At 37.6% G+C, this 11,516-nt stretch overlaps 1 protein-coding gene across 1 annotated transcript; it reads right to left on the reverse strand.

Annotated features, from left to right (window-relative positions):
- Positions 1–2,730: 2,730 nt before the first annotated feature.
- Positions 2,731–11,202, reverse strand: LOC117302757 (tumor necrosis factor receptor superfamily member 1B-like). The gene is made up of 9 exons (XM_033786776.1): positions 10,926–11,202; positions 10,425–10,514; positions 9,812–9,978; positions 9,251–9,350; positions 7,631–7,778; positions 6,537–6,761; positions 5,842–5,907; positions 4,170–4,349; positions 2,731–2,996 (listed from the first exon to the last, which is right to left on the reverse strand). Exons 1-9 carry the CDS (start codon positions 10,977–10,979, stop codon positions 2,947–2,949), a joined length of 1,080 nt encoding a protein of 359 aa, XP_033642667.1. The 5' UTR covers positions 10,980–11,202; the 3' UTR covers positions 2,731–2,946.
- Between the last annotated feature and the right edge of the window lie 314 nt (positions 11,203–11,516).

The following is an 11,516-nucleotide window of genomic DNA, read 5'->3' on the forward strand; positions in this document are numbered from 1 at the left end:
AGTTGTCTGCAGCATAAGAGCATCTGCTTACCAGAAACGAGTCAAAATGGGGTTTTAGTCTTTCCGTCGCTGGAGACAAATTTAATCTACTAATGATGATATATTCAAAGGAACATTACAGAATTGTTTTTGCTGGCAGTGTGAGCACCTTATGTAATCCACCATTTACATAAACGGGTCAGGAGAAAATAGTGAAAAACTGATTACACATTAATTTTGCATGACATGGATTTAAAGTTTGAGAGAGAAATATTTCAAAGAAGGTTACTATCATCATTAGGCAGTGTAAGTTTTATGTACATCTGTCATCTTAGAAGAAAAAAAGTCTTACCAATTCTGTAGTGTTCCTTTAAGCAAAATCACATAGGAGAAACTTAACTTTACTTCCTTTGAAATGTGCATAAACAATACTTGGGGAATATTTTTCTTTCCTTCTAGTTTTAAATAAAGATGTGGTTTTTGGTCCAAAGAAACCATTTCTCCTCCCCAAGTATTGCACGTAAACTAAACACACATAATGTCAGACAAGATGGCAGTTGTGTGGCTCTTAAAGTTGGTCCTAGCAGCTAAATTTGTTGGTTCAGGTGCTATTTATGCATACAATTTAAAAAAGATTAATAAAAAAAGTCATGGTTATAAGTTAAGTATAGTACAGCTCTACTAATAAAATTTAAGCCTAATACTTCAGCGATGGTATAATATCATAGTCATAAATGATGAAAAAGGATAAGAAAACAATAGTACTGGTAGAATATTGACATTTTTCTTTGTCATGAGTTAAATTATTATTAATTCTTCGGTGTTGACTTGGTTGGAAGCTGAGCCGAAGTGAGGTTCCCACACAAATGCAGCGCGCCGATGCTGTCGTTTTACGATACTGCACCCGGGCCCAATTTCATGGCACTGCTTACCGTAAGCACAGAATTTGCGCTTACGGAAGCAGGGAATTCCATGCTAACGGCAAGCGTATTTCACGGGTTAGCGGCGAATTTTGGCTTCTGCGCATGTGTACTTCACGTTACCAAGCATTCTACGCTTACAAGGCTAGCGCAGAAATTCGGCGCTTACACATAAGCGGAGAATCGTGGTTGTAAGCGCAGAATTCGGCGATAAGCAGAGTCATGAAATTTGCAGAAGGGTGCTCTGCCCATTTGCAACAAGAAACCACAGAAAAGCCCTGGGGAAATATGTGCAAGGTCACAAAAAGACCAACTGGACAGGGTTTGATAAGCCCACCCAATTACAACTTGACAAAACTTGTCAAGGCGGCACGACTATAAGCCTTTTTAAATATGGCGGACACAATGCTAAAAAACTATAAGGTTTGGGTAAATTTGTGTGTAAACACACAAACCAAACAGTACACTCCTATCTTGTCCGCCATACCTCATTGAATAATTTAACTTTTATGTATAGGTCATGTAGGTTTTACACATTAAAGTAGTAAATCATTGAGAAAGTTTCAAATCAGCCCAACGATATCGTTTAACATAAGGCATGTGTTCTTGAAAGTGATGAAAGTACTAGAATAATTTAAAACGAAATACTGTTAAAACACATTTTTTAAGTAGAGGGTGATCATGGTTTTCCTTTTCTCTAAGTTCCAACAAATCAATTTGAAAGAAAAGAGGAAGATATAAATGAAGGACGGAAAGAATTAAAAAATAAACAAAACACTTTGGTACTAAGCTACACACACAGCAATCATAAAAGGTATAAAAGCACAGAAGTAATGAGTACAGATTAAATTAATCAAAGAAAGTTCAAAATACATCATCGATACTGGGTGACCAAAAGCTGGGGCTTACACTATTACATAAGGATATTAAACAAAACTTTATTCTAATTATAAAAGGCGAAATAAAATGTATTCAAAAATAATATAAGTACTAAAAAAAAGAAACTTGTAACAAAACGTTGCATTTTTGTTAGGCATGACTATGACTACAATCTTGCATTTAATTCAAATAATGAAATACAATACTTTGTACATATTGTTCAAGAGAGAGGTTACCTGCGGGAAAAATCTGCATGAACTCTTTAAAGTTTAAAATCACTTCCACTTGCAGTGGTTCAATTCCATGTTTGTAAAGTTTGATTATTATCTCTTAAAAGTGTCGATTTACACTTACATTTGAGTGAAGACAAAACAAAATTGACAAAATGTGAAAAATATTTCTGGGTATAAAAGTTTACTTTTCTGGGTATAAAAGTTTACATTGCTAATCAATTTTATCAACGGGAAAAATACTTTTAAAAGTTTACTTTTCTGGGTATAAAAATTAGCAATGCTCATAAAAAATTGTAATAACAAGAATTTTTCTTTTTAGCAATCCTGCACCAATTGATGTCAGCAATGCTAACAAGAAATAAAAGAAAGACAACAAGAAATTAAATTCTCGTGATTCTTAAAGATACTGGACACTATTGGTTATATTGTCAAAGACCAGTCTTCTCACTTTGTATATCTCAACATATGAGATATGAACTAACAAACCTGTGAAAATTTGAGCTCAATTGGTTGTTGAAGTTGCGACAGGATAATGGAAGATAAAATGCCCTTTTGCACAAGTTGTGTGCTTTCAGATTCCATGATTTTGAGACCTCAAAGTCAAATTCAGGTCTGACATAAAATTCAAATATTTTAGTGGAAAATTACTTCTTTAATTATCCCTGGAAAACTATGTAACTTCAGAGGGAGCTGTTTCTCTCAAAGTTTTATACTATCAACAGCTGTCCATTACTTGTTTACAAGTGAGGTTTTATGCTAATAATTATTTTGAGTAATTACCAATAGTGTCAGTCCCTTTTTGCACTCCTCTATTCCACGTGATCTGTCCCCGAGAGACTTTGAATAATAATATAACAGGATGTGTTTATCTGTTGTCGGATGAAGTCCTCCTGATGTAATTTCTAGTCTCTCCTCCTTCCTATTCTAGTTCCAACTTACACAGTTTGTGTTTGTATGGATTTCAGCTCTGCTTCCTCCCATCGTACTAGAGAATGAAAGATTTGGGAAGATTTATTTTGTTGTTGCAAGAACTGAAGTGATTACAGTTAGGAAATAGAATTAGCTGTTGCAAACAACTTACCAACCAAATGGACCGAGTGTATAAATGCAAAAAAATAGTTAATGGCCTGACGTTTCGACCCTAGCAGAGTCTTTCTCGAAGGCTAAATGACAACACAACAAACATGAACAGGTAACTAAGTGAAACATAAGCAGTGAAGTGGAAATACATGAATGGGGTTAGAAAGCATACATAAAACAGCAGGGGGTAAACAATGAATAGGGGGACAAAAAAGGGGGGGGGTGAAGGGAAGGGACTGGCTTGACCACAAGCAAGAATATGGAAACACAAAGGACAACATCAAGGGTGGTGAGGTTGGGTAAAAAGTAATTTATTAGTGAATGTGATTACAGTTAGTAACACATTCCCAGACTTAACAATGACCCTCATGCATTGATGACATCATTACGACGCCATCTTAGAGGTAAAAGAAAAAGAAAAAAATGATGAAACAAATGAAAAGCACAATCTATGTATGCACAGGATAGGTCAATGAGCAATCTTCTTTTAACCTCTACCTGAGGGCACCCTGCTAAAAATCCGTTTTTAAAACTTTTCCTGAAAATGGCAATAGAAGGAGCATTCCTGATATTGATGAGGGATAGAGTTCCACAGTTTTGGGACCAGCTACAGAAAAGGATCTGTTGATAACTGCCATCATATAGCCAGGGATGGCCACCTGGGAAGTGGCAGCCAAAGGGTTCACTTGTTTTGTTGTCAGATATCTAACAATAAACTACAAAGGAAACTGACCTGGTAAATTGGGCCACGGCTTCTGACTGGCAGGACTAAACAAAGATGTTGAGAAAATAGGGAGACCACCAACACTGGCTTGCGATAGTTCCCCTACCTCACTTCAGAGGTCATTGGCTCAAATCCCGCTCTAGTTAATTTTCTTTTATTTAACCCCCAAATCAAAGATAAACATCTTAAGACTAAATATTTTTAAAACAATCATTATAAAGACACTTAATCAGTCTCATAATTCAAATTATTTAATACCTTGTCTTAACATGTTTCTGTTTGTCAAGCGCCTTGAGTACCTTATTGGTGTACGTGCGCTCAAGACTATACATGTATATTATTATGTTTACTTACATTTAATTGGTGCATATGCCACTGGCAAGACTTGTTGATGTTCTGCAGACCGTTTACAGGCCGTCTTAAATAGTATTATGGTTAAGACCACATTGGTCACAATTAGAAGTACAATAACAATAACGGCAGCAACGAAGGCCGTCTCATACCCAAACTGCTGCACTGGCTTCCCAGTAAGCTCTGCACAACAACAAAAACAGGTATTGGCTTTATATGTATACACATGTACATCAGAGTTAACTGTGAATATCCAGGACCAAAGGCCATGTAAAATTAATGGGAGGTCAAAGGTGATCTCTGGCGTAATTCATGAGCCTGGAAGTAAATTGTTCAGGCTATTTATTATTCAATTTAGTTCACTTCAAGCTTGTGGTATACAGACTTGTGGACAAGTCGTTATAATCGTCTGCCGTGCTGAGATAGTCGAGTTGTGGCGGTGCTCTCATGAGATCACTGCTCTTGCGCGAACGGCTGGTCGCTGACTTCTACTCCCGTAGTTGAGAGAGCAGTAGTCTCGCGGGGCCATGGCCAGCAGTCTCGCGAGAATACCGCAGGAATCTCGGGAGATTGAGAATAGAGTCAGAACGCTATCACCGCAACAGACATTTAACGACTTGTCCACAAGTCTAAGGTGGTGGCAGACTTGCCAGGTGAATCTGTTGTCCCTGATATATGCACATCAGAGCTATGTGAACAATATAAGTTTACTCGGTAGGCCTATATGCTTATTGCAGTCTTCTTTGAGACAGTCGGGCTGCCACTTTAGCTGTTTGAAATATTGCAGCTTTCCCATTGGTTCATCTGGTTAGTTTTGCCATACAGGCATGTCCCACGCTACTGATACTAATATCCATAGCTTACTTTGGGTGCGTGCGATTAGCTTCCCTGGGTCGACCCCAGTCTGCCCCCGGTAAGTTCGAACAGCTTTATCGTCATTCCAGGGGCTCACCCGGTTCAGCCCCAAGTGCCCTGCTTGTGGAACGGGTCACTTGAGGCTGGCCTGAGGTGCATGACGTCACCAGAGAGGGTGAGTGATCATTCGCTTAGCTCTTGTCAGCAACTCGCCCGAATGAGCACCGAGGGGTCAACACAGGGAAGCTAATCGAACGCACCCAAACAGCACTGACACAGACGACAATTGAGCATTTATGTACTTGTATATATTTCTTTGCATGTTAAATTCATTTTCTTCAAGCAGCAGGCTATTCCAAAAGAAAAGTAACAGTTGAAAAAAATTTAAGAAAGAGTCAATTTAAAGCCATTATACACTTTCGGTAAACAGTATTGTCCAAGTCCCACACTTCGTGTATCACAACTTATATATAAAACAACAAACCTGTGAAAATTTAGGCTCAATCGGTCATCGGAGTCGGGAGAAAAAAAACCGGGAAAACCCACTCTTGTTTCCACGCGTTTCTCCGTGTCATGACATGTGTTTCAAATAAATCCGTCATTCTCGCTAACGAGAATTTATATTGTTTTACCGTTTTCTCAAAAAGTAGAGCATTTCATGGACTAATATTTCAAGAGAAGTCTTTCACCATTACCTTCTGTAAACCCTGTAAATTATTTGTTAATCTGTGAACTTTTTTGTTTTTTCCGTACCGAAAGGGTCCAATGGCTTTAAGGGAAAAAAATGAGAAAATTTAAGAAAGAGTAAATTTAATATTACCAGGTGTTTTAGTTGTAGTTTGGGTGTCATGTTTTCCTTGGGAATTGGATGGTGTTGTTATCTCATCTTTGTAAGAACAAAAAGTGCAAAGTATTAGTTGCAACTAATAGCCTAAACTAGGAGCAAGTCACACAAATAACATACAGCATTGTTTAAGAGAATCTTTCACGTGAGCAACTGTTACTGCTACTTAGTGTGCTAACTGTCTTCGAATTAAGAAAAGGTACATTTTTGGAATGGTCAGATATATTATTGCTGTTAACTTGGCTCAATTTCTAGGCTTAAGGCAACCTGTATAAAAAAAGTTAAGTTCAGAATTTCACAGTAAAAAAATCATGTAATTTGGCTCTATAGCATTATTTTACATCAAAGGTGAAGTGTTATGTTTGTGAAGCTTCTATGCAATCTGGCATGCTAACTGTCTTTGAAATCAGTACAATATTGCAAATGGTAACAATACTATTACTTTTTCTGCGGCTTTTACAATAAGTCATGTCTTTGAATCAAGGTATGGTACAGCATCGAATACTATCTACTGCCACCGTCAACAGTTACTCTCTTTGAATCAAGATAATGTACAACTAACAAAATAACTGATTTCTACTTAAGTTCTTCACAGTTTGGTTATTTATTATTGACACTTGTTTTTATTGACAACAACCTTGAAGGGAGATTTTAAGAATACATTTTCTTACCGAGTCTAGGCTGTGTTCCTTGAGTCGGGGGAGATGTTGTAGTGGATGAAACTGTATTTCTGTCTGACGGACCAAAGTCATCGTTCAGACATACCACATCAGACGTTCGACTCCCTGGTCTGGTCTCACAAACCCTGTGTGGCTCGCAGGATTTGGTGCTGTTACCTTCAAGTTTGAAGTAACCTTGCGGACACTGTTGACAGGTATATGTCACCACATCGTTTGCTACAAGTAAAAAAAAAACATAACGTCAACATTCGAAACTCACATCGAACCAAATCTCTGGGCCCAATTTCATAGAGCTGCTAAGCAACAAATTTGCTTAACATGAAATTTCTTCCTTGATAAAAGCAGGATTACCAACCACATTTCCATTTGTTGCATATCGCTGGTTACTTATAATCAGCTGTTGTTTGCTCATCCTGAAAATCATATGGTTGGTAATTCTGTTTTTATCGAGGCAGAAATTTCATGCTAAGCAAATTTTTGTGCTTAGCAGCTCTATGAAATTGGGCCCAGGTGATTCTGTTTAGTAGAGTGTGGGTTCGAATCCCGGTCGCGATATTTGTGTCCCTGAGCAAGACACTTAATTGCTTCTCTCTACCCAGGGGTAAATGGGTACCTGTGAGGTCAGAGATGGTTCTTGTGATTGATTTAGCTTAGTGTGCTATGTTGGCAGCACAGGCTGTATACTCCCCAGGGAGCTAAGATGATTTTAGGAATGAATTAAAGCCAAGTGACCAGGGGTACTATTGGTGGAAGCGTTTTGAGTGCCCATCGGGTGTATCAAGCGCCTTATAAACACCAACTATTATTATTTATTTTTATTTTTACCTTGACTTCGTCTCAGTAAAATTATCAAGAACCAGGCCTCGTTGGGTTTGAACCACTAGTTGAAAACCTCTTCACCACACATTGATTCCCTTATTTCTGCTGCTCTTTAAAAAGTCAGGCGGCCCACCTCCCTACTTTCAATCACCATCCCGCTCAGGGTTTTTTGGGGGCCAATATCATCACCTCACTGTGAAGATTTAACCAATGAGCATCTCTCTGCAAATGTAAAGAAAACCTTGAAAGAAAACGTTAGAACTTACAAACTTGTCTTATTGGTTCTTCTCCTGCTCTACAGCCTGGAATTCTTCGACACTCACTTGGGATGTTGTCGTCACCCGAGTCATTGGGATTAAACCATCCCTCAATGCATTGACAAGTTATGTCTGCGTTGGGCGTGCAATCAGAGGTCTGTGGGTATAAAGAATTGTAGTAATAAAAAGTTAAGAAAGAAAATTCAGAAGAAGAATTTTAGCCATTTATTAGGCACACTTAAAGACACTGCACACTATTGGTAATTGTCAAAGACCAGTGTTCTCACTTGGTGTATCTCAACATATGCATAAAATAACAAACCTGTGAAAATTTGAGCTCAATCGGTCATCGAAGTTGCGAGATAATAATGAAAGAAAAAACACCCTTGATACACGAAGACATGTGCTTTCAGATGCTTGATTTCGGGACCTCAAATTCTAAATCTGAGGTCTCGAAATCAAATTCATGGAAAAATACTTCTTTCTCGAAAACTACATTACTTCAGAGGGAGCCGTTTCTCACAATGTTTTATACTATCAGAGTCTCCCCATTGCTCATTACCAAGTAAGGTTTTATGCTAACTATTATTTTGAGTAATTACCAATAGTGTCCACTGCCTTTAAAGACACTAAAACCTTTGGTAACTGTCAAAGACCAGTCTTGTCATTGTGTGTTTTTCAACATATGCACAAAATAAACCTGTGAAAATTTGAATTCAATTGGTCGCCATAGTTGCGAGAGAATAATGGAAGAAAAAATACCCTTGTCGCTTGAAGTTGTGAGTTTTCAGATGCTTGATTTCAAGACCTCAATTGAGGTCTCAAAATCGAATCAAATATTTTATTGAGAAATTACTTCTTTCTCAAAAACCATGATACTTCAGATGGAGCAGTTGCTCACAATGTTTTACATATTACAGCAGCTCTCCATTGCTTTTTATGCTAACAATTATTTTGAACCCACTTTCCCGTTTGAAGAATAAAGTAATTATGGTTTCTTGAGCGTCTTGCTCACGACAGTGTCTTTGTGTTCAAAACTAACTTGAGTCCATCGCACTAGACTGCTCGACCCCATGACACACCTTAAAGGCACTGGATACTATTGGTAATTTCTCAAAATAATTTTTAGCATAAAACTTACTTGTTAGCGATCAATGGAGAGATGTTGATGGTATAAAACATTGTGAGAAACTGCTCCCTCTTAAGTAACGCCGTTTTCAAAATATTTTAATTTGATTTTGAGACCTCAGAATTTGATTTTGAGGTATTGAATTGAGGTATGACAATTACAAAAGGTGTCCAGTGTCTTTAAAGGGAAGGTATACGTTTGGTAATTGTCAAAGACCAGTCTTCTCACTTGGTGTATCCCAACATAAGCATTAAATAACAAGGCTGTTACTATCAACAGCACTCCAATGCTCGTTACCATGTCAGTTTTTAAGTTAATATTTGTTTCGAGTACATGTTATTACCAAACGTGTACCTTCCCTTTAAGGCAAAGATTCTCCTTTGCTGCTTTGCAGGTAAAACTGGTACAAAATTGGTAGGCTACTCGTTCAAAAACAGAACAAACAAGGTTTGAAAAACTTAGTGTATTTTCTATCTATGAATGAGGACTCAGACAATCACCTTTTCTTGGTTCGCTTTGCACATTTCTGTGCATTTATATGGAACAGTCGAGTTGTTTGGCCTATCCATGTACTCGAATCCATAGTCGACTCTTTGGCATCTGAGAACAAATGAAAACATGCAGAATTTTTTGGGGGGATCTGTAACTTTATGCCATAATATCAAAGAAATAAAATGTATTGGGGTTAAATGTTACTTCTTTTCTTTTTGCTGTTTCTTCTTCTTCTTCTTTCTAGTGCAGCCTTCATAATTGAAGACTGCCAGACACACCTGGGCGAACCCATTCTCTTTGCGATAAGTGTGTACTGGGGTCTTTTAGATGCGTTGATAGTTGATTTAACACACAGGACCTAGAGCTTTACGCCCTATCCGAAGGACGAAGCAGTGGTTAACTGTCTTGCTTAAGAACACAATTGTCATGACTCCCGAACCCACACTCCCTTGAACAGGGTCAGTGCTTGAGTTCGGTGGCGGTGCTCTTAACCGCTCGGACTCGACACCAAAAGTTTCCTCTTTGTTTTTTTCCTTCAGGAGCAAAAGTAACTTCACAATAAAGCTTACTTGGTAATCTGCTGGGGTTCAATGTCAAATGGCACTGCTGAACATGTGCAGAAGGATCTAACGTATTGTCCCGGGTTGCATAGACCGCAGCAACAAATTCCATTTGCATCGTCATGCTTGTATCGCTTATCTGGATCAAACTTATCACGAAGAACAGACATTTGGCCCTTCAGTAATTTAAAAAAACAAAACCAAAGCAGCGATTAAGTTTTCAAATAAATTTTAAATTGCACACCAGGACAATTCAACCATTTTGTACCGTCCTTTGCCATCACAAAACAGGCTAGAATTACTTAGGGCACAATTTTTACATAGCTCAGTGGAAGTTAACACTATTAAAGGCAGTGGACACTATTGGTAATTACTCAAAATAATTATTATCATAAAACCTTCCTTGATTACGAGTAATGGGGAGAGGTTGAGTGTATAAAACATTGTCAGAAACAGCTCCCTCTGAAGTGACGTAGTTTTCGAGAAAGAAGTAATTTTCCACGAATTTGATTTCGAGACCTCAGATTTAAAAATTGAGGTCTCGAAATCAAGCATCTTTACTTTACACTCTTGGATAAAATCTTTTACTACTGTACAGGCAGTACAATTGAGTTTCACTTACGTCTGGGCCAAGTATGTACCTCGATGCAGTCGTGCTCCTCTCTCCTTTCTGGGCGGCTTCGCTGTAGCTGTCAGTGTCAGCGTTGATACACTGTAAAATTTGAACCAAAACATTGGGAGACAATTCAACAAATTTTAAATTAAATAAATTGGATAATTCAACTTCCAAAGTTGGGATTTTGGGGATAATTTGTATTATACTATAATTTAAAGTATAATATCACTTACCATGTTAGATACTAGTTTGTGTTCTAAATAGTGAGTGATAAGATAGAGTTCAAGTTGTAATTATTATAACACTATTTTTAGTGGGCCTAATATTACTAATATAGTAACACACAGTGAATTATATTAAGTTTAATACAGGAGTGTATTTTGAGCTATTTTAGGGGATAAATTGATGGTGAGGTGCGGACAATATTTGCCAGAAGTTACAATAGACTTATTTCTATCTCATAACTGTAAGCTCATGATGATGATGATATAAATTTCCAGTTCCTACCATTACAAACATTACCATCACCGAACACACGAACAAGGCCAGGGACAAATCCATGGTCACGACGCGTACGTTGCTGCACAGCTCTGCAGATCTGTAGAAATGGATACGGTACACAAATTTCTCTGAAGTTTTTTCTCGGCCGGTATCGTGTAGGAAATACTACGGTAGGAAATACGACATAATCTTGCTAAACTAAACTTCTAAGTTCTATAATACTAACAGTAACATGGAGATAGTTCTACAGTAGAAATTGATGCGTAGACTGTTCGTACGGGAATTCCCCTTTTCCATGTTTACAGTTGCACAATCACTGCAAAAAAACAGTGTCAAACTCGTCCGCTGATTGCTCGTCCTATTATAGCTGCGCCCCTGCTCTATGAGCGGCCAAAAGGACAAAAATTAATAAAATACAACAAAAAAAAACTGACCAAAATTAATACATTTGTAAACTAAAAGACAAACAAAAAAAATCAAAGATAAGATTTTGAAAAGAAAGACAAACTCCAAAATCAAAGTACAAAACGCAACAGCAATTAAACAATTTGTTTACTAAAAAAACACAACACTATTGGAATGTCAAAGACCAGTCTT

Source organism: Asterias rubens, chromosome 18 (assembly GCF_902459465.1).
Source record: "Asterias rubens chromosome 18, eAstRub1.3, whole genome shotgun sequence".
Classification (NCBI taxonomy): Eukaryota; Metazoa; Echinodermata; class Asteroidea; order Forcipulatida; family Asteriidae; genus Asterias; species Asterias rubens.